The sequence below is a fragment of the Cuculus canorus genome, chromosome 1, assembly GCF_017976375.1.
Source record: "Cuculus canorus isolate bCucCan1 chromosome 1, bCucCan1.pri, whole genome shotgun sequence".
Classification (NCBI taxonomy): domain Eukaryota; kingdom Metazoa; phylum Chordata; class Aves; order Cuculiformes; family Cuculidae; genus Cuculus; species Cuculus canorus.
This window is the reverse complement of record NC_071401.1, coordinates 136,788,893-136,812,315: the sequence shown is the minus strand read 5'-3', so window position 1 is coordinate 136,812,315 and position 23,423 is coordinate 136,788,893. Positions and strand designations below refer to the sequence as shown.

Here is a 23,423-nt window from a genome sequence, read left to right as displayed (position 1 = left end):
CTACTTAAAAAATGAAGCTTGTAACCAAATTCAGGGGAAATGCAAATTCCAGGTATGATTCAGGTATGGATCTGTTTTAATCTGTGATAATTTTACCATTCATTTTCATTTGTTAGAAGCCATCTGTCAGCATACAGAAGGATCACGGAACTCAGTTCAGAAGTATCTTTGGATACTCTGCCAACTGATCATCAGCTGTTTTCAAAAGTGATGTTGGTGGTTGAAGCAACTTGGGCTGTAACTGAAGTCCATTGTCAGTGCTTGACAGTGAATTAAGTTATGGCTTTCATCCAAAATTGCTATCACAGCTTAAATGGTGTATAATTCTGGGTATACAGGGGCAACAAATAACACAGTTTTGTCAATATCCTTTTCAAGAAAGCTAAAGCAAGGCATTGTTTGGCATTTATTGGATTTTTTTTTCCTCTTTCATCTTGTAGAAAATGTGGTGTATATGACTGGAATCTCAATCATGATTCACTTCCTTTATGAAATTTGTCTCACTGGCTAATTTCATCTGTATTAGACAGAATAATAAAAGTCTTAAATGTAGTCATGTCAACTTCCTACAAGTTTCATGAAAAATAGTGGCTGGATAGAAGAGAGAGATCAAAACTGAGGTTTCCTATTTTGTTTGGTCTCGTGTTTGGCAGATCAGCTCATCGTGCTAGCTGGCAGGCCATTAGGTGGATGCTTCCAAACCAGGCAAATCTTGCTCTGTCTCCCTAACAACTGATAGTTAGGAGATGTGGGAAGCAGTTTCTGAAAAGTGAGGGGAACATGTTTTCAAAGCAAGGCTTCCTTCAGTTGTAGATCTATTCATACTGTCTTTGATGGGTTATAGCTTCCCTTCAAATGTGCAGCTTTTTATGCCTTTGAAATACATTGCTCTTTCTTTCCTGTTCATGTGATACTTTTACATATTCTTGTCTCTATAACATGCATAGGCAACAGCTGCCTGGTTACCTACAGGTTTTGCATTACATACCATTCAGACTGACCAGTGGGAGGATTATTACCCTCTTCTTCATTTCTGTGCTTTCAGTGTTTAGGCTGTTTAAATCTGTGTAAGGGAGGATTTTTAATTATTTTTTTTTTTCCGGTCAGTTTATCTTCTATGTAGGGGCATGACTTTAACTGATCAAATGAGTAAAAAGCAAGCTCCCTATTGACTTTCTTGGACTGGAGCATGGGGGCACTTTTGCAAGGAGTGTTACATAATACTTACAGGGCTTTTATCTGGAGTGGAGAAGTCACTGTAGTGTGGTACTTAGCTGCTTGGGTCTAGGTGGTATGTATCATCACTCTAGATGTTATAAACTCAAATATAAGATTAGAGCTGCTTGGTTTATTTTTAGTGAATCTCCTCCTGGAAGCCGTTCTCTGCCCTTTTTGAAGCTGAATATTTCTTTGTACTTGTAGCAGCGCAAAGCAAGCAGCAATTTTGCTGAAAGGAATGAGGGAAGTGGCAAGAACAACTCATTTTTACCCCCTGCAGCAGCACTGTCATATATTGTAAATTTCTGTCTCAGTCGATGGTTCTGCTATTTTGCCAGACAGGGATTCATTAATTTCACCTCACCTCTGTGGAAGCTGCTCTCCTCCTGCTGGAGTTTATAAGATTAAAAAAAAGAACAATGCATGAAGCAATTAATCTGTTTCCTCTGCCCCACTCCCCTTTGCCTCTGAATTCTCTCTGACAAAACTACCAGTTCATGCAGTTATGCCATCTTATCTTTCTGACAGCCCACTGCTTTTGCTATTGCAAGTCACAACTTGTGGTGGTTTACTTGCATATAACTCTTCATACATCAAGCAGGAGAGTCTTAGACAAACTTCATCTGAATGAATATTAGAATTCATACTCTGTCATTTGCATGCTATAATTCATAAATTATAATTTGTGTTTCAAAGCTTATAAGCAGGCTTTGTGCATAGCAGTTCGAAGCAAGTTAACATGAATCAAAACGTATTTTCTCTGAAAAGAGGTTAACATTTCTGTGTTTCAATACCTTTCCAGATCAAATCTGCTCAGTTTGTAGGTAGAAGAATTGGCAGAAGGTAAACTTAAGGCTTGTCAGATGTTTAGATAGATTGACTGAGAAATATCCCATCTTATTCTTGTTCATGAACATTGTTCAATACCAAATCTAATTCCTGGCAAATTTTGACCTCATTTGTACTGCTACAAACTAAATAGTGCACAGTTCAGTCCCTCCTTTACTATTGCAATATTAATGAAAGTATAGAATAAGTTGATGTGATTAAAAGCTTCATGTACATTGGCTGAAAATGATATTTTTCACTTCCTTTTCTTTAAAATGCAGGGTTTTGATCAAAGAGAGAATGCATAATGAACTAAAGTAACTGCCTTTTATCACACTATCTGAAATTTGAGTTTAAATTCAAAGAAGAATCTGATAGACATTAAATAATCTGGTATAATCTGAACATTCAGAGATTGGGTTGAGCCACAGTTCAATTTTGAGAGAATAGAATTTAGGCAAGTTTGAGGAATTACAAGGTGCAACATGTAATATTGTTGTTACTGCTGTCTTATAAAAACGGATTGAAGACTTAAGATCCTTGATATTTTAAGCAATAAATCTATCATTGTTTGGAAGGATGGTAAAGATAATTTTCTTTATATTCTGAACATTTCTGGAAAAAAGATATTACTTGTATATTTAAAAAAAAACCCACAAAAAACCAAAAACAATCAAGGAGGGGAAAAAAAGAGTTTGATGAAATCAGCCACAGATTAGGATTATATGCTGTAGTGGTTGACAGCTGAGATTTTGCCTACTGCAAGGCAGCATTGTTTGTTTGTACCAGACCAGGGAAGCAAGGATGGGATAGCCTAATACACAGAAAAAAAGCCCAGTTTTATATTTGCTTTGCATTCTGGAGAACACAACAGCTAACTATACTGCGTAGGTGGCACCAAATATTTGTTTAGTGATTTTAGAATAAATAGTGAAACCCCAAATATACAATATTCTCTGGTTAATAAAGTACTTTGTTTCCCCTTTGGGCACTTAAAAAAAAAAAACTGGGAGAGATTTCTAAAGGAAGAGATACGAGATACTGATGGTGCAGAAGTGGTGGTGAAGAAGATGGAAATGCTTGATTTCTAATTCCCTCAGCCCCCAACTGTTAATTTGGTAATTCGTAGCAAATTATGGAATGTTTTTTAATTGAAGTTTATTACTCACTTTAAAAAGTCACATACAGCTCTACTACTAAGCTAAAGAAGGTGGTTTTCATGAATTATCCTTAGTCTGAGAAGTATCTATGGTCTCTGCAACCTCTTTCTTTTCATGCAGGTTGTAGCACCAGGCAGTTCCATACATGATTTTCTTCACCAGTGACCTTTTTTTTGTTCTGATCTTTCCTCTCATGAGGAAGATAGGGGAAATACTACATGCTGCAATGGGCATTGAAGTAGGCTGAAATTTTCATAAAAGGAAACACTATATTAACAAATGTGAGGAGAAAAACTGTCATGACTTTATTAATTCATAAAATCTTACCATATTGCAGAAAGTTTGGCTGGGAGGTAGATCAGACTATCTTTCTGTTCTTCTCTGTGGTGTCCACTCTTTTTTTTCATATTTCTTTTTCATGGCATTTAGACCTATTCCTGAAGTTTATGTAACAGGGATTTTCAGAAATGAACCTGTGCAGATTAGCGTATTCTTGATTTAGATGTTCTTGGCAAAGGTCTTCATTTTAGCTAAAGCTTAAACTACTGTTGCTTTCCCAAAAAAACAATTTAATGTGCATATTTGAATATAAAGAACATTTGCATTGGCTGGTCTTTTGGTACTTGCCCATGATATTCTTAGGCCATTTCAAGTTCATACTCCTGAATAGTAGTGCTGAGGGTAGTTTTGAATTTCATCTCAGGTAGGGTGGAGTGTGCTATTGAGAGGAGTGATGCCAAAATATTTGACAAGGTTGGATCCAGTTTTGTTTTGATGTGAAGGAGAAAGACCATGTGGCTCTGTATTGTATGACCTGCAGTTTATTCAGTGTGTCTTTGGCTCTGTATTGTATGACCTGCAGTTTATTCAGTGTGTCTTTGGCATCTGGTGGCAGCAGAAAGGCAACAGGTTCTTCCCTCCACCTCCCTGGTATATTCATACCTGTCACTCACATTCTGCCCACAGCTTTGGTATGGGGCCAGTTAGGTGTTTGAAGCAAGAATTTGATGTTTGTGATATCAGCATGGTAAGAGAATAAAGTTACATTCCACTTGATGTTTTGTCATACTTGCTGTTTTCTGCCCTGCCTACAATGCAGGCTAGCATGCTTTGAACCCCTTGAATACTAAGGCACTTTAAACCCCATGTAAACTTCAACGCCTCAATGGCTTCTTCAAGCTAACCCCCAGTTACATGTATTGTATTCAGCTCTTTGGGAAAGAGAGATACAGTATAGGCAGCCAAACCCTACTAACAATGCTTTCACAGAATATTCAGGAGATAAATGCCAAATGCAGCTACAAGCCGATGTGACCACACTGATTGTAATTGGATCAGTGATTTTACTGTTACTGAATGACTTCTGTAGCCTTCTGTAGAGCCATAAAATTCTCAGGCTGCCAGCTTGGAGCGAAAAATGGCCACAAATATAGCCATTATGTGGCTATGTGAGATGACTTTTTAATATCTGTGAGCATTAGCTACTGCCTACTGTTGGAGATGGGGTATGGGGCTAAATTTTTTTTGTTCTTGGATGGTGACGGTCATTGAATGAATAAATTCAGGATACGTTCAGATTTGAACTTGCTGAGATTATTGGTCTTCCACAGTTCTTTTAATCAGTGATCTGCAAGACAACATTAAATTATTGTTGATAAAATTTTCAGATAAGGAAAGGAGCAGGGCAGCAACTGACCCAGGGAACAGGCCTAGAAGGGAGAGCAGTCCACATTACCTGCTGAGCTTCCTAACTTTTATTAGAGCCAAGTGCAAAGCCTGACATTTAGCAAATCAGAGTGCACGTTGCAGTTACAGGTGGGTGTCCCCATCCTGGGAAGCATTGGCAGTGAAAAGAGTGCTAAATAGTTAAATCGTTTAAATGTGCTTTGGCCTTGGATGTGGGAATGTGTGGGTAATAACAGAGAGGTCATTTTGTCCTTGGAGTTGGCAGGAGGTGACTACCCTGGAAATATTATTTCCAGGCTTGGAATATTTAAAGGTGGATTCTGAAAAAGAGAATAGACACAGGAAGGAGTAAAAAACTTTGTTCAAAGCAAGAAATTCAGAAAACTGCAGCTTTCCCACACATCAAACCACAGGCTGAAATTTGAGAAGCAGTGATGTCTTAAGAGAGGGGGAAAAAAATTAGCCAAAACCTGAAGTGACAAAAATTCAAAATTTAACCTTGGTGCAAAGTTGTTAAAGGCAAGATTTTAACCATTAAGTAACAATTGTAGTTTCTCATCTACTACCAAAACTTCTTGCAAGAACATATTATTCTTATGGAAGCATTACACTGAAGAAGACCTAGTTTAGAGAATTTTAGGTTTAGATTTTGACACTCTAGTGTTGGAAGTAGTCAGACCAGTTGTGTTTCAGAGCCACTATTTATATTAATTGCTAAGATTTTCCAATAGGGACAGTAGCCCAGGGTCTGTTAAGTGTGAACGTGGTGGGAAGTAGATGTTGATTTAGCTCAGAAGCCTGAGAGGCTCTTGGTAGATCCTCCTGTGTCTGCTTGGGGATACATAGATGGAAGCAATTAAGCAATTGCTCTGGAATGGAGCTGTGCAAACCTTCCCTGCTGAACCCAAATGACCACCCGAATTCTGGATTTCAGCAGGGCCACAAATCCTTGGTTGTGTGTGAAGGCCTGATGGTTTTGTCTTGACATCAGCTGAAACTCCAAAGGCAGATTCATTTTTTTCCCCAGCTGTTCAGATTCATTTGATCCCAAAGTAAAACATAGGAAGTTGATGTGAGTAAGAACTTCATTGTAAAGAAAAGGAGGTTTTGTTAAACCAAATGCTGCAGTCTTGTGCTGTCAGCTCCTGGCTCTGTTTTATAGTCACCAGACATAGGCCAGTATGACACCAGCTAAATCCAGGCAGCTGAACAAAGCCTGGGTAAAGTAATTGGTTTGACCAGTTATTTTTATCTCAAAGCTGAACCTGAACCTCAGTCATTATTATAATGCTGCTGTTAAAGTGGAACTGTAACAAAGCAGTAATAAAAATTAGCATTTTTGAGGAAGGGTTGAACAAGAAGTCAATGTTCTTTAGCATGGGGACTGCTGGCACTTGCTGACCTGCAGAGCAGTGTCAGGCTGTATAGCCTGTTATGTTCTGTCGCCCCTCTCCTGTGCATGCAGCATAAGCCTTTTAAATGCACCACTCTGCAGACTTGGACAGGGAAATGCTCAGTACAAAGTTCAATAGGTGTGTAGTGGGGGGGATTTGCTGAAAAACTCCTATGCCCTTGGCGCAGAAAAGGGGTCTTGGTACTATAAGCAATGCTAGGGCACCAGTATGCCTTAACAGCCGTGACCAGCCTCACCTAGGAGCCTTAGCCCTCCACCTTATATGCTGTGCCATGTCGTGCACCCTCTGCCCATCACTCCATTTAAGATGAGGCTTAAGCCTTCAGTCCTCCTGCTGCTCCCTGACAGTAGTTCCCTGTCAACCTGATCTTTTCCTCATTGATGTACTAGATCCCCCTTGCAAGGTGTTTAAAAAGAAAAAGTTTGAGAGCAGGAATTTTGTTCCTGCTTCCTTGCACAATGCTGGCAGCTAAAGGGCTGTAACCTCCTGGCTGACCCGTGCTGTGGAATTGCCCATTTCTGCTTTTAGATGTTATATTTGCTAGTTTGAAGCCATTTAGGATGGTTGAATTAGCTACTGAGTCATTATTGGCTGGGACTCAGTCAAAGGAGGCTGAGATTAAGCATTAACTGGCTGCAAACTGAAATAAAACTAAAAAGTTCATTAGCTTATGATGCGGAATGGGTCGCTTGGGATTTTTATGCAAGGTTTTTCATTTACATTATATATGAATTTAGGTTTAGACTTCACAAAGCCGTCTGGCTTCCTCTCTGCTTAGTGGAGGTGGAGCGCACCTGTATTAGCCCTTTGATCAGAAGTGGGCTTTTGAAGCAAATCTCCTGACTGCGCCTGGTTAATGCACTTCATGTGCCATCAGCCACTCACAGGCTCTTTGAGGGATCAGACCAGAGTTAGTCTGCAGTAAATTCCATGAAAATATCATAATGTGGATATAGGGTCCTCGGAACCAACTATTTCACTCTGCTTCTTTCAACATGTAGTGTCTGCTGATATAACCTCAGCAAAGTGTACCGTGGGGAGATGGGTAATATCTCAAAACTGCTGCTTAGCTCCCAGCTCTTCCACAAGTTGCTTCTTGAGTTATTGTGCAGATCCACCTCAGTACTAATGCTGCCTTGTAGTTAATCATCTAGCGCCCAGTTCTGGCTGAAATCCAAAAGGCCTGAAGTGAGATTCTTCAACTAACTCCTCTCCTCTCCTCTCCTCTCCTCTCCTCTCCTCTCCTCTCCTCTCCTCTCCTCTCCTCTCCTCTCCTCTCCTCTCCTCTCCTCTCCTCTCCTCTCCTCTCCTCTCCTCTCCTCTCCTCTCCTCTCCTCTCCTCTCCTCTCCTCTCCTCTCCTCTCCTCTCCTCTCCTCTCCTCTCCTCTCCTCTCCTCTCCTCTCCTCTCCTCTCCTCTCCTCTCCTCTCTTCTCCTCTGTACATTATCTATGTTCTGCTAGTGGAGGAATGCTTGCAGTGAATTGAAATCCTTGGCTAAAAGCTGCTGCAGTTTCACGGGTTCTATTATAACATTTCAGTAGTACATTTTAATCAAGCTTTGCAAATCGGTTCAGGCTCCCTGATCCTACAAAGTACCTGGCTTTAGGTTTGCTTTTGAATCTGTTCTGCTTTTTAATGCATGTTTTCCTATGGAGCTTGTGTCACTTCATAATTTTGGGATTTGGATCAGAAAGAGAGACTGAATAATGTGAGACATTTAATAATTATTCTTTTCTGACAGAAAGCACATTTGAGTGCACAATATTTTTCTGGTAATGCAGACAAATGCATACTTGAACTAGTGACCTGTCTATCTGTGGATCTTCTACTGCTTTTCGTAACAGGTTTATTAATGAAGGATCCAGTGGGAACTGGAAGAATGCATTTTGGAGAGGGTAAGGAGTAGGTATATATATATGATATAATAGGTGGAGAGGGGAGGAGGGAATTGTCCAAAGAACTGTTCTTTAGCTCATCAGTGTACCCTGGCTAAGGAAAGATTCATTAATATAAAACATTCCCTGGATACTTTTCCACTGAGTTATCTGTTATTTTTTGTGCTTCTTGCTCAGACCAGACTTCCAGAGAAAGTATGAGTTGTAGAATTTAAGTTGGAAATTTTAATTTTGTTTTGCAGTTGTATAACAAACAACTATACATAGACTAGAGGCTCCAGCTAATCTTGGATTACCTTATACTTTCTTGAAAAATTTGCTGTGGGGATAGAAAATACAAAGAAAAGCAGGGGAAAGCTAGGCAAAATTTCTTTTCATTACACTTGACAGAGAAAGAAGTAATTTTCCAAAGGCTGCAGTCTAGAGTTTGTGGACAGCCAGGAAAATTTCTACTCTCAAATCTTTTATTTTGAACAATATTCCATACTTGTCTTAAACTGTTTTGCAAAGGTTATTTGATGAAAGGTTTCAAATTTCCTCTGTTTCTATTTCACAGTTCTGTGATGAAGGCTTTATTTGAGCATCAGCAGGAGGGTGATGTGACGTGGGTATAAGTAGACCCAGTGGTGTTTGTAGGAATGGAGATTGCTGCTCTGTCTAACACATTGCTCTGTTCTGCTCAGAGGGGTGTGGACCAGTTCTGCAATGGGCAGTCAAAGGGAAAGCAGTTCCAGAATCACAGAATTGCTGAGGTGGGAAGGGACCTCAAGTGATCACCTGGCCCAACCTTTGTGGGAAATGGAGCTTAGATGAGATTATCTAGCATCTTGTCCAACTATGTCTTGAAAACCTCCAGTGATGGAGACTCTACCGCATCCCTGGGAAAGTTGTTCTCACTGAAAAAAAATTCTCTCTTGTATCAAGGTGAAACTTCTCTGGCAACTTGTAGCCAGTGCTCCTTGTCTTCTCCATGTGGCTCCTTTGAAGAGAGACCCTCCATTCTCTTTGTAACTGCCATTCAAGTACTGGAAAACTGTGGTGAAGTCCCCCCTAAGTCTTGTCTTCTCTGGGGAGAAAAGACCTAGCTTCTTAAGTCCTTCCTCAAAGGCCAGGTTTTCTAGTGCTTTGATCATCATTGTGGCCCTCCATTGGACCCTTTCTGGTCTGTCTGTCATTCTTGAATTGTGGAGTCGTTTTTTTCCAAATTTCATTAATTTGGGGTTGACTTATACAGCCAAGAACCGTGATTTACATTTTTTCCGAAATACTTATTTATACAGTCAGAGGAGTTCAGGTGTGGGTGGAGGAAACAATCCAGCACTCATAGTACTTAAGTCTGTGCAGCAGCGTGCTCTGCAGTCATGAGCCCAATGTAAGGTCTGGATATGTGGAGCCTTGTGGCCTACAGTGCAGTGTTGTGGGGTCAACTGGACAAAATAATGAAACTTTGAGCCATGAAGCACCTTGTCATAAGGTTCTAATTAAGTCTTTGTAAAAGTCAATCACCTCTTTCGCCACCTGTGGGGACAGAGGGGCAGCTCAGCCTACTGCAGGGGCAGAACTTACCCTGTGGCTCTTTGTAGAAGCTGACTCTTGATTTACAACAAAATATGATATCCAATTGTGCAACTGCAATTTGCTTCCTTTTAACAGTTTAATTTACCTGCATGTTTTATGCAAAAGCTACTCTTGGATACCTGTTTAGGAGAGGAGTGGACTTCCTGCCCTCACATCCTTCCTGTCCCTTGAGAGCCTTCCTCCATGCAAGGAAGTGTCCCAGGGGCCCAAGGCATTGATGGGGCAGCACTGCCCTGGAGTTGAACCAGAAAAAAAATCATTGAACTTCCCCAGTGGAGAAAGCTAACAAACAGCACTAACACCCATAGGTTTTGTGTTTGCTGTCATGAAACATTTTCAAGCTGTTTAATCTTCTGCTAAGATTACAACAAATGCACTCCATGATTTTCAGAAAAATTTCAGTTGCAGTATGTGTGGAAAATAGTATTCACACAGTTGCAGAAAACTATTATCTTACAGCAAAATCAGTTTTTGATAGGGAACATACCGATTTTCTTCTCTAAAAATCGATATTTTTTTAAAAAAATGTAGATGTAAAACTTTGGCAAAATGCAAAAAACTCCAAACATTTCTGTGAATGACTTCTTGGCATTGAATAAAACCTCTTTCACAGAGAACAGATATCAAACATTTGATTGATACATCAGAGCTGTATCAAACATTTAAGTAGTCACTAATAACTAACGTTTTTCTGCCTGCTGCTTGCAACTCTTTTGCAGCCATTGGACGTGGTGTCACTCTTTAGGATTTGCTTTAAAATAAATAGGAAACATATAAATGTATTAATATACTGTAACACCATAATTCTGCCATATATATTTTACATACTTCAATTATATATAAAAACTACAATGTATATTTTACGTACTTCAAATATATATAAAAACTAATGTAAGCATCACTCATCCTATAGAGAGCTACTCCTATGTGGGCTTTAGAAGGAGAGAATATTCCTGCCCTGCAGCTTTTAATCATTCTGTATTTTAGGATATTAATTGCTTATTTTGCTGTGATACAGATTTTTTTTTTTTTTTTCTCAAGACAACCTTCAACAACCTCACTAGCTCTCATATTTCTACTCAGACTGAGTAATAACTATTTTTGGGAAATGAATGTGTAAGAGGATATGCAGTTTTGGCAAAGAAACAAGAAGTATGATAACTGCTATATATATAGAGCATACTGAGATAACTCAAGTTGGACTTCAGTTACAAGACAGGCTCTAATACTTCTGTGAATATAGCACAAAGCTATTTAGTAACTAGAGAGAGATGCTAAATTTTTCCATACTTAAGTTGTGTAATGAGGGGGAGGGAGGGGAGGTAGGAGACAGGTTCTTCTTGAACAAAGTTTCACACTGAGTTTTCATATACCTCATATTTAATTTTAAAAGGCGCTTCTCTGATTTCCATGTGTATTGGAGACCGTTCTTTTTATTTATTAAAATGGGCATAAGGAATTGAATTACTTTTGCTGAATCTTGGTTCTATTTCTATGCCACTCAAAAGGGAATGCAGGTTTAAATTTTTTACTGTCTATTTCTAAGGTTTTCTGAAATGCATTCAGGCCCTTCTGTAAGTAAATAAAGTCACCCATGGTTCCCACCCAAGTCATCTGCTGGCTGGGAAGATGAGTGGCTTCCTTTGGAGAATCTGAGAGCAGCAAAGGCTCAGGTGTGAGGGGTGGTCATTAGAGAAGGCATGCCAAGGCTCTAATTAATATGGCTTTTCTCTTTTGGTTGCCTTCACTAGGAAACTGCTGGAAGAATGCTGCGACCCTGGGCGGCTCTTTGCTATGACAAAGTTGAACTCCCCGATGGGAAAGAACCTCTGGTTTGATGGGGAATTTTTATATTCTTTCACTATTGACAATGCAACTTACTCTCTCTTCCCACAGGTTAGTTACCTTTTTTTTCTTTTCCTTTTAAGTAGTATTATGCTAAATGGTAACATGGTAAAAATGAATATAAAAAGGCTACATGCTAGTCAAGAAATTTTATCTTCATTACTCAATACAAAACAGTCTCCTCTGCTTTTTTACTTCTATGTTCTGAAAATTATAAAATGTTTGTATGCATGTTAATAGTTCTCTGGACGCTTTTCAGGTGTGTGGATATACACAAGGGATGCTTGATTTTTAAAATACTAAGTTCTGGTTATTTTCAGAAGGTGATTTCTGCATTTCAGTTAGTGATCATGCTTCCTGGGAATATGATCCCCCATCTAGAGCGTTGCTTCAGTTCAGATCTGTTTAGCCAAGATGTGACAGTGCTTTGTTCGAATGTGTCTAAGTTATTTCCAAGTTAGTATAATTTATTGATGGCAAACAACATAAGCCAAATAATAGAAGCTGACAATGTTTTCAATTCTAGATGTGTTTTGAATATTAGAAGTGGTTTGTTGTTCAGCAAAGGTGTTCTGGGTTAGGTACATGGTTTTCAAGTGCTGGGAATTTGTAAAACTGATCAAGGCTTCTTGTATTTTTAATTAATATACAAATTGACGTTAAATAATGGTTTTATTATATTGAGTTTTATAAGTGGAAGGAGAGATGGTTTATGTGGCTACACATTTAAGGAAAGCCAAACAACTGGATGTATTAATTGATTTACATGTTACTTTAATTTCTTAAATTGAAGTCACAGGTATTTATTGTGCCTCCAAGTCAGCGTTTGGTCATTCACACTGGTATTTTCATTTGTTGTTGTTTGAGTTAAACAGCAGAATTCTTATTTGTTAAAGTCATCCTGCAGTAAAACATCAAAAAGTTTTTGATTTTTTTAAAAATACTCTCAACAACAGAATTGTGACTTCGAATGAGTTTCTTTTAGTGGAGATAGAGTGAGAGGAAACTGCACCGCAGGGGCAAGGAGATGGGAACAGCCACTTTCTGTGTTCAGACATCATCTGGAGGAGCAGTGTTACAACTGTGTCTTGCTTAGGCTGCCAGTCTGCTCTCTGCAGTCTCAGTCTGCTGTCTTGTTATTTGGCTGTACCTGTTGCAATGAACCGGTTAAGGAACCCCTGCCTACCTCAAGATGCTCCCCAGCTGCTCTGTCCCTTCAAGTCTTACAAATAAGTAGATGAGGAAATGTGCATGGCAAGTGTGTTTTCCTGCAGTACAGCTGGAAAGGGGCTGCCTGGCTGGAGTGAATTTCCCTCCCTGCCTTTGAGACTGGTAGAAAGTTTATGGTGTGTCACAGAGTAGCAGCTGTGAATCTTTTTTATGATGATTAGTATGATTTGTTGTTGCAATATTTCAGTGTTTATTGGAGAAAACTGAAATCCTTGGCAGAGCTGTGAACATCGTATCACACAAAGATGTTGGCAGAAACTGCTTAAAATGTGCTCGTCCTTTCCAATATTTTAAAATAGTCCCACCTGGGCTGGCACAGGAAGGTTATTCTATTTTGTAAAGGATTTGAGATCTCAGATTCGAGTTTTTTTAGATTAACACCTAGCACGCTGCGTGGCCTCAGCGGTGTCCTGTCTTCTCTCAGAAAATAAGAAAGTACCGAATGGGCTCCTTCAGAGAGGTAAATGCTGGCTAGAAAGGAATCATGATCCTGGAAACTCCAGTGATTCCCAGGATCCCAAGCCCTATCCCAAAATTTATCAGTTGACCAGATCAAGAGTGAGGATCTGGGAAGCCTTGGAGAGACGTGTTGCTGAGCAACAATATGAGCTAAGGAGCTGGGACTATGATGTCCTTTAGGATTGCCAGTCAGGATGCAAAGAGGATGGCTAGAGGATGTTGTAGGGGTGGTGGTGGAAAGGGTGAATTTTTATCATGTTCCAACCCTAGAATAATGCTAAAAAGCAGCTCTGGAACTGTTGCCAGAAATACTATTCCTTTAATGAATTGATGGGCAGTTGATTTCCGACAAGTGCTTCTTGCTACTGTTCCATCTTCTCTTGCAAGTACCACTGCCTCTAAACGTGATGAGTTATTCATATGCATTTTGCCCAAAGGAATTTTGTAAACCTTTATCAGATGAACTCCAACTAAACTTAAAAGTTTAGGAAAATTTGTTCGCAGTAAATTCTTAAAGCAAGTATTTTTTTTATTAATCCCTCTGTCGTCGTTGTAAGAAAACTACCTAAATGTTTCAGGCTTCTGCTTTGAAAAATGGTGTCTATTAGCTTGCTAGCAACTGGCAAGCAATTTTTGTGAAGTGAATATTCCTTTCAAAAAGTATCCAGAAGCTTAAAACCACTCATAAAATATGGGCAATACTCTGAAATGCTCAGGGGGTGTAAGAGGAATGTTAAGGTCCGCAGCTTTGTTGATATAATAAAAAAAAAAATTCCTCTGGAATGAATAAAAAAAGGTTCCATCCACATGAATCCACTGGGCTTAAGTAATTTTGTGCTTGCAGAAAGTTTCTCAGTCCCTTATTAAGTAAGTTATTAACTTATAGGATAAAGTAACTCAAAACGAAACATGCTGTATTTTATGGCATAGAATAAGTTGGCTATGCATCAATGGAGATAATATAAATGATAATAGAAATAATGTAAGTATTTAAAAATTAATATGTAAGCTGTAACTTATTTTTGAATGTAAGCAATATGAAATAGAATATTTTTCTTCTGAATAATTTGTAGATGAAGTTCTTACAGCTAGTTCAACATTTTTCTGGCGGAGTGCTTTTCTAATAAAAATCCTATTTCATCAAAATATAGATTTACTATCAGTTCATTGGTTTTTCAATTTTTATTTGAAGTGAAAAGGTTAAAAGGTTTTGATGGTGTTATGGCATTTTATTTTACCATGGTTTGAATGTAATATTTCATCTGAATTTTTTTTTATCAGCTCTGTCACTACCTTATTTTTCTTAGGTTTTGTTTGACTGTATTCCTCCTTTTTTAAAAAGAGTTTTTGATTTGCCAAAAGATAAGTTTGCAAAAGGAAAGAGCCATTAGGTGGAAAAAGGATCATTCAGTGTTTCATTTCAGTTTATGAGAACAAAATTGAAGCTGCAGAGTTTTGCATGAACCAACAATTCCAGATGCTGGCAACAGCTCCTCTTACTCTCCCCATCTCTGTGTCATATGTAGGTGTGGTGTAATATTAACTATAAAAAGTTATTGTTAGTTGTGTACCTTACAGTTTCTAAAGCTTGTCATCTAGACTTGAAGGTTCGATATTAGTCAGTAATTATGATTTGTAGCTGAAAGCGCTCAGAGTTCAGAGATGCAGGTGACCCTACAGACAAGATCAGTGGCATGGTTGGATAAACCTCTGAATATCTGGGCTGCCATGTCTCAAGCCAGTCACTAAAGGCCATGGGTAACTTGTAAATATATTTCCTCTCTGTTGTGGTCCAAATATTGTGCAGAAAATGAAACTGTGTGTCAGTGAGTGTTCAGGAGTCCTGTCCCTGACAGGACAGAGACATACACCCTCGTTGCTCTTCAGCCTGGAAGTTTAGCTGTGCAAATCTGGTCCTTTTGTGTTGTACTGAGGCACAACAGAAGGCATGACTAGCATTTTCCACCCTAGAATGGAAGAAACCAGGCTTCCATATATTCCTGCAGTAATTTTTAGATGCTATGACTTAATGTGATGTAACCATGTTTAGCTGGAATGTAACTCAAAACCATGTGAGAGAAACATGAACTAACACTCATCTGCTTTTGAGTTAGAGAATAAAACAAGACCCAATTTCAAACATTTTCTGGAATAATTTTGCATCTCTTCCTATCTTTTTCTTCCTTGGACTATCAAAAGCAAATTTCAGACTAACTTTACCATTGAAGGTAGAAAACCTTTCACCCTAGTATTTAGCCACTTATGCAGATAATTGAGTTTTGTTGCTTGTTGGCAAAAGCAAGGAAGAGCTCAGGTGAATTTCTGAGGTCTCATTTCCCCTTCCCCCAAACGGTTACAGAAATAGTTAAATCACATAGAACTTTTAATTCTGCCTGGTAAAGTATTATTTTCGAAGGCAGAAGAGTGAAAACATTTCAAAAGAAAATTCAGATTTTAAGCTTCAGCATTTTAATTTGGCAACATAAAATAACTCATTGAAAAATTTTCTAGTTTTACTGTATGTAATGTAGTTAGACACTAATGTAGTTAGACACATTTGGTACCGTAAATAATTTCAAATTACTAAAATATGATTCTTCATCTGCTCCAAATCCCTTCTAAACTTTCCCCTGCAAAATGCTGCCAGCTAGAAAAATGGCTGCTTGCAATGAGCTTCTCATGAATAGTCATCACAAATGGTGTTTGAGAAATCCAAAGGAAACAGCTTCAAGACACAAATAAATTTGGGACAGCTGGCAACTGCTTCTGTGTACCTTGTGATGAGGAGAAAGGCAATATTTTTCAAATTACTAGTTAGAATTTAAATTTTTGTCCTTAACAAAAAGACAGGGAAAAAGTTAAACACTCTACCAGTAAGATTGAGACATTCTCTGACATTTTCTGGGTTATTGGGGTAAATATTACATTGGGTCACAGTGGATGCTTTTATGATTGTGCTGTGTGACTTGTGTTTTTTATTCGGGATACTTGGGAGATTCTGGGAGCTTTTTTCATATATTTTGGTTGCTCGCAACATTCCTTGTTTGGCCAGAGATTTTGTGTTGTTTTCTGATGCTGGTGCTTGTGCTGTGTTAAAGTAAATTCCCCGGTCTTACAGTTAAAGTTCACTGCTAGTAGAATAATTCGTAATTATTTCAGGGAAGTAATACAGATTTGGAAAAGGAGTTTGATATAGAGTCTGCAGGCTTTTCCCCTTTTTCGCGTGATGAGGATTAGGGGAAAAACATATGCATCCTGTGGAAGAAAATGGCAGTTTGATTCAAGTAAATGGTGACGTCTCGGAGCAGCAAGTACTGTGAAGGGTTAGGTGGGAGTGCAGCTGCTGCACAGATGCAGGGTGGAATGCAAAGCCGCAACTGTATAAGGAATGTGAGTGAGCCCCATTAAGAGGACAGTGTTAACTTGCTTAGGGCAAACACTATGAGTTGTTTGGACAGATTTTAGACCCAGGTGATCAGAAAATTGTGTATGAAATGGGAAACCACTTGAAGTTAAGGGGTTTAGGATTTGATGGACTACAGTGTTGCCAGGAGGCATGAAATTATTGCCTTTGGTGTTGATTTTGGAAGCTACAAGTCTAACTTACTGGAGTACTCTGTTCTCAGTTAAGCTCTTTAATTAATAGCGGCTTGGAGAAATTCACTGAAATATTGCCTGTCAATATGCCTTGATTATTTTTCTTGATGTCTTGGGTAGGGCCATGAAGCGCCTACAAACCTAACATTTATTGAGTAACTCTTATATTTACTTCCATTGATTCTGCTGTCTAAATAGTACTTCCCTGTCTTCTTCTGTGTTGTATTTAATTGGAATTTGTGAAAATTTCTAGGTGAAAATTTCATTTTCTATTTTTCTTCCTTTTATTTATCTCCCCTCCCCCCTCCACCTCCCCCCACCCCCTACCCCCTAAGCATACTGTAACACAAACTATGTTCTTAATTGAGGCTGTATATACTTATTAAAAATGAAAACCTAATGAACAATTATTCCAAACATGGAAAACATTGTATACTAGAAGGCAAAGAGCTAGCTATATCTTGAGAAGGGACATCTGTATATTAGGAATGCAATTAAAAAAAGATCTGAATTATTGAAGGAATTGTATCATATAGTGCCTTTCATACACTGGGATATGAAATTCTGGCTGTAGAGACCTGGCAAATTGTGCTCTTTTGGAGCATGAGTCTTCCCTTCAGTTAGAGATAATCTCTAGTGCTTGGCATCAGGGTGACCAAAAATCTGGCTTAATATTTAGCTAACTGAAACCTCTCTCCTCACTTTGATTGCATACTGACTAACTAAGGACTGTGTAATTTGACCTTTTTGTGCAGCCTGTTAGCAAAGCTGGACTAGGACATCATCTGTTCTGTCTGGTCAGTTAAGCAAAAGCCATAGTCCATCTGAAACTGCGCCATACAGACAAGATGCCTGATGATGAAAATCAAATTTATGCTGAAAAGACAGAGATGCAATGTATAGTTTTAAGTAATTAACTAGAGAATGGGCAACATGCTTTTGTTGAAGCAACTTGAAACAGATCAAGGAATGGCTTTCTGTCCTTGTTGATCATCGGATGCATGCTTTGGTCTCTCTGGGCTTGCTAAAATGTCTTCAACCAAGCTGTTTAGCAGAGCTGTGTAGGTGACCCTGATTTTCTGGTGTTTATCTGCAATCACACATGCAAAATTGGCTTTATCTCAGTCAGTGCAAATACATAAATAGATGCTGACCTTTCCAAATGTAACAGAGAGGAAGAGAAGGGCTAGATCTGGCTGTGAAGTGTCAGTTTGGCCTCCGGGCAGAGGAAGAGAAATGGGTGCCCTAGCTCAACATTTCTATTTCAAATTTAAAGTGACTGAGTGTCAATCATTGTCTTTCCTAGGTAACATAAGAGCTGATCGGAGCATGCAGCAGTAACTTTGCCAGACAGACCCTGATGCTGTCGGGCATCAAAAAAACCACCACGGATCAATCCCATCTCTGTATGGAATTCTGGGGACGTGGGAGAGTGGAAGAGCTAATGTGGTCCAGCTTCTGCATTGTTATGGATACTGAGCAGTACTAAAAAAAGTATAAAACCCAGTGAGGTTGTTGTGGAGCCACATAAGACAGAAGGGACATGGGGTATTTTCAAGAAGATAATTCAGCCATGAGGTTGTTGCAGTTTCATATTATTTTATATTTAGAAAATGCTTTGAAGAACGTATTTATTCATTTCTATTGGTGCCCATGGCTGTATGGTTACTGTCTGGTAAAATGCAAACCTGTGAGTGGAGCAACTGCTGAGCATGAAGAGGTCATGGCAGGGCTGGAAACACGGGCAAGGCTGAGTGTTGGGGCAGTGGAGTGCTGTCCCTGGGAGGGAGGGACAGGATGCTGCAGACAGGCATCTGCTGGCAGTGGCAGGGAGGGTCTTGTGATGCTGCGGGCTGGTGTGCGTTTCCACTCAGCTGCACAAACAAAATTTTCTACTTCAAATAATGTCTTTGACAGTATCTAGAAGCCAACACTACAGATGTTATGCTGTTGGATTGTAAAGTACAGAGCAAAAAGGCTGAAGCCAAAGAGGAAGTGGGCAGCATGGGCAATGACAGCCAGAGAGGCAGTCCTACTGCCCTGGGAATTTTATGGGCTTTTTTGTCAGTGTTCATCTACTTTATGGGCATGTAAAGTTGCTGCTTCATAAGCAATAAATGTAGTCAGCAGAAGAGTAACTAAAGGAAGCGATCACAGATGGGAAGCTGTGGGAGAAGGAAACTTCTGGTGGCTATGAGTAACTACAGAGCATGTGAGCTGCCTGGCTGAGGGTATTAAAATAGAATTAAGAGTTGATTTAGTCTGCTCAAAGGTAATACAGATTTTGTTTTGTTGTTGTTTGTATTATTGTAGTTATGTAAAACTGATAAGATGCTAAAAGGAGGTTCTTTTTCCATGGAGTTTTTTTCTGGTAGTGTACTCGTTCATATACCAAGACTTCCACCTACAGGTGCAATAAGACCTTTGCTGCTTTGAAAATCAAGGTCTGAATCTTGAGTACACTTTATCCTTTATATCCTGGCCACCTGGATTTTATAATTAAGACTCATCTTATTCAGTTTATAGTCTTTTTACCATATATATTTGAATTATCATCGTATCATTATATATCTGAATTATTTAGTGATCAGATTGCATTAGGTTAATTTGCTATATTTGGTATTTAGCTTTTTTGATTAAATACTTCCAAAATAGCCTTAATACCAGAACTGACCTATTTGCAGCTTGTGTTTCGTTGCACTTCATGCCTGGCACTTACCACCTCACAGAAGAATGAGTAGGAATTGTTGAAATAATACATACTTATATTTTTCATACGATTGTTTGGTTTCATGATATGACTCATGTAAGTTGCATTGGAGTGTCCCAAGTATTCCTAAATACAAGTGAAAGCATGGCATAGTAGAGTCTGCAGGCTTGAAGAAAGTTAAAGAAGGTTGCACCACTGCAGAAGCTATTAAGAAGGGCTAGCACAGTTACAAATCTTACAGAAGGATTATAAAGTGACTTTCAAAAAATCCTTTATGTCTTTTTGCTTATGGGGGAGTATAAGCTCAGCTTTATGTTTAATGAGAAATCTGCTGCATTACAGTCTAGGAATTGTCTTGTAGCCAGGCGTGATTGATTTGGAGCCCTTCTAACCCGATATGGCATGAAGTGGGAGGGCTGTCGTTCTCTTCTGGAACAACCTTTATCATCTGAATGGTTCCCACGAGGCAGGCATTGTGTTCCAAATGATGTTTTGGACATTGGGAAAATAACACAGTAGTGGTTTTCTTGCATCAGGATGCACTGGTGAAGTACTGTTTAGCTTGCTGTTGCTCAGATCAAGAATTCAGGTTACTTTTTCCTTCTTGATAATCAGAGTTTATGCTTTGTCAGAGTCTTTAGGGAGAAATTTAACTATTAACACTGTGCTCCTGATTGTCTAAAGGCCAATAAATACCAATCCAGAAAGAGCGGAGATGGTGTCTTTTATTACTATTTATTTATTTATTTATTTATAGACTGTCCTAGACACTTCTGTGAACCCTGGGCAATGGGGACTAGTGACAATTGTCAGTGCCAGTCTAGGTATGTTTTGGAGAAGAGCGACTTGCATATATGCTTTGTTGGTGATTTGGCTTTATTGGTGATTTGAAGGAGAAAGGCTTAAGCTTAGGCTTGCTGACTTGAGTGTAGTTTGTCAGTCCCAGAAAGATAGCTGCAGATATTACCAGGATATTTTCCTGTGAGGTACACTGTTACCAGTACAATTCTGCACACTTTCTTGAAAGTCAGTTGTAAAATCCAGTGAGCAGTGTTAGGGTGGAGTTTCACCATGCATGCTAGCATGGTGGCTGTAGTAGAGCTACCTGAATATTGCCTCATGGAAGCTCAGTCTCCAATGGCTTTGTTTTTTTCTCAGTGCAGAATGTACTGGACCAATTGTCTCCAATTTCAGAAGGTTCAGATTATCATTTGATCAGGGACAATTACCTGAATTATATACCAAATATTAGCTCTGTGAGACCCAACATGTTGTCTAAGAACTCCTGAGTTATGCAGGTGCATTTGGGTACCTTAATTCTCTGGCATGGGAATTACATCATAGGTAAAGTACAAAAAACATACATGGAGAAGGAGGGGCTGCCTTTTTCTTTTGCTCAGAGAATGTGCTTTTATGAGGAAGAGGACAGAGAGGATTCCTTTATGAGTAAATTATTCATCTTAGTGTGGAGGAGTAAAGGTTGTGATCTGAATAGCCTGATCTGAGACAGCTCTTGTAAGTCAATTGTCTTAATAACAGCATAAGACCCTTGTCCACTTACTACAGCTATATGGCTAAGTGTGAACAGATGAAGGGCATGATGCCTCACATCCTGTGCTGGAAAAGTGTGGTTTTAGGGTTTATTTTAAGACAAGGTCTAAATTCATAGAACAATTTCAGCGCAGGTGTGTTACACTGAAATGTGAGTTGCTGTCTTGTGCTGATGGGGCTATCTAGTCAGCTCTTCAGTCAGACAGGGATGTGTACTATGTGATGCTGATAGACCAATTTCTTATGTGTATAACATCTCCTTACTTATGATTTTATGGGGTGTGACCAGTGTGTCTACAATGTATTAAGTCCCATGGTAATGAAGCTTTCCTACAGAGATCAAAGGAAGCAAGTCAGTGCTGTTAAGGTGATAGTAAAGACACTAGCATTACTGCAAGCATCAGGGGTATGCATGGGTAGGCGGCTCACTCAGGAATTCCACCTCACTCACCTTAACATGTCATCTCACTGATTTTGTTGTATCTAGTTAAGTACAGGTCATAGCTAGCTGCAGATGTCTGCTGGGGAATGCCTAGGAACAGTGTGTGGTGATTGAGAGTGTGCTTGTTAGCTCCATCCTCTACCTGCAGTAATTGGTCAAGAAGCACTAGTTAGAAGAGAACAAGGTCTTCAGTTGTAACCCTTCGATTGAATAACACCAAACGAAAATCAACAAGACCAAGTCTATTTTCACATAATTCCCTTCTCACAGACTGCACAAAGAAACACATTTGATCATAGCACATAATCTAGGGGTACAACACTGTTTATGATTGTACTTATAAGGGAAAAAGTCTGGCATTATCATGTGGGGATTCACTAGGCAATGCTACACCGAAATACAGGGGCACTGTCAGTTCGTTTTGATGGTATCATATTGAAACCTGTACAAAGTCATTGTCTGGAGGGGGAACTCAACGGTCACTGTACTCTGGCCTCTGCCTCACAGCAGACAGCCCTACTTGAGCTATACCTGACAAATAATTATCTAACGGTTTTCCACAGCTTTCAGTAATGGAAATTCACAGCCCACTACATCAAGTGTGGGATGTATTCCTGACATCTAACTTAAAATTCCCTCTTGGCTATAATTTAATTTTTTTTTATCTTTTCCATATATGACTGCTATCAAGTCTTCCCACAGCTGTTTTCTCTAGGCTAAACAACCACAATTCTTTTAATTGGGTCATTTTTTTTTCTAAACATCTGAAAGTTTTTGTTTTGCTGGTAGTCTGTAAGGAAGATATGTGACCATTAACCCTGTGCTTCTCTCAGAGATGTATCATCAGACTCTCCCTTTGGAGGTAGTACAAAACATCAATGCCATACCCTCCAAAGGCAGATCTTAGCGGCACCTTTCTGCTTGAACAAGCTTGTATTTATTGTTGCTGATTGTTCCTGTAGCCAGGAGATCACTGGATGTTGCTACTACTGAGGCAAACCTAGAGTCCCAACATACATGCTGACCTTTTCTGCCTGATAACATGCACCGAGAACTGAACAGGGAATGGAGCTCAGGTGTCTTTTCCGTTCTGGAGTAACATCTCCGTGTACTGCAATCATAGCTCTGACAGTCTGTTTCAGCTAATCTTGTCCATGTCTCTGCCTCAGTAAACTAAAACTACTTTATGTAGCTGGAGATAGACAGTCAGCTGCCAGCAGTGAGCCCCCTCTCCAGAAGGCATCGTGAAGATTGCATGGAGCTACTATTGTACCTCTTTGTTTCTCAGTGCACAGAGACAAGCTGAATTAGACCTGCCTGCAGGGCATGAAATAATACCAAGCAATACTTTCTCTCTGTTGATGATTTTTAATGAGGTTTTGAACGTGACAAGAATGCGGAATGGGAATTTGCAGTGTGTTCTGTTTTTCAGACTGCCTAACCTATTTCTAGCCAAATTCATTAATTGACATTACTCCACCCAGACCATCTCCAGCCTTTTCCTCAGTCTAAACCCCACTGGCTTGTCTCACTTCTCTTCCCTTGCAGCAGGAATTGGCATATGCACAGTGTAGCTTGTTATTCAGGGACAATGCTGCAAATTTAAGTGATGTGTCTTGGCTCAATAGGAGATAGTTTAGGTGAAAGGAGACAGTAAATGCAAAGGCTACATGAATCTATTCTGGAATCCACTATTGTGCCAGAAGAAATGAGAAAGCCAAAGATAAATAATCCTTGGTATGAGTATGATGCTCTCTATAAAAATTCCCTCAAGCACTTTACAGTCATTCAAATTCAGTGTATGGTGT

The 23,423-nt window shown here is 39.2% G+C and overlaps 1 protein-coding gene across 6 annotated transcripts in view; it reads left to right on the top strand.

Moving 5' to 3' along the window:
• Positions 1 to 23,423, top strand: part of ST8SIA1 (ST8 alpha-N-acetyl-neuraminide alpha-2,8-sialyltransferase 1) — a 192,302-nt gene that overhangs the window by 22,171 nt on the left and 146,708 nt on the right. For all 6 annotated transcript variants that reach the window (XR_008450442.1, XR_008450440.1, XR_008450438.1 and 3 more), the window contains exon 2: positions 11,533 to 11,677. Coding sequence is in view for 2 of the 6 variants with exons in the window: in XM_054070208.1 (XP_053926183.1) it covers positions 11,533 to 11,677 (145 nt within the window). In the remaining 4 variants the exon portion in view is untranslated. The remainder of the gene's footprint in view (positions 1 to 11,532; positions 11,678 to 23,423) is intronic.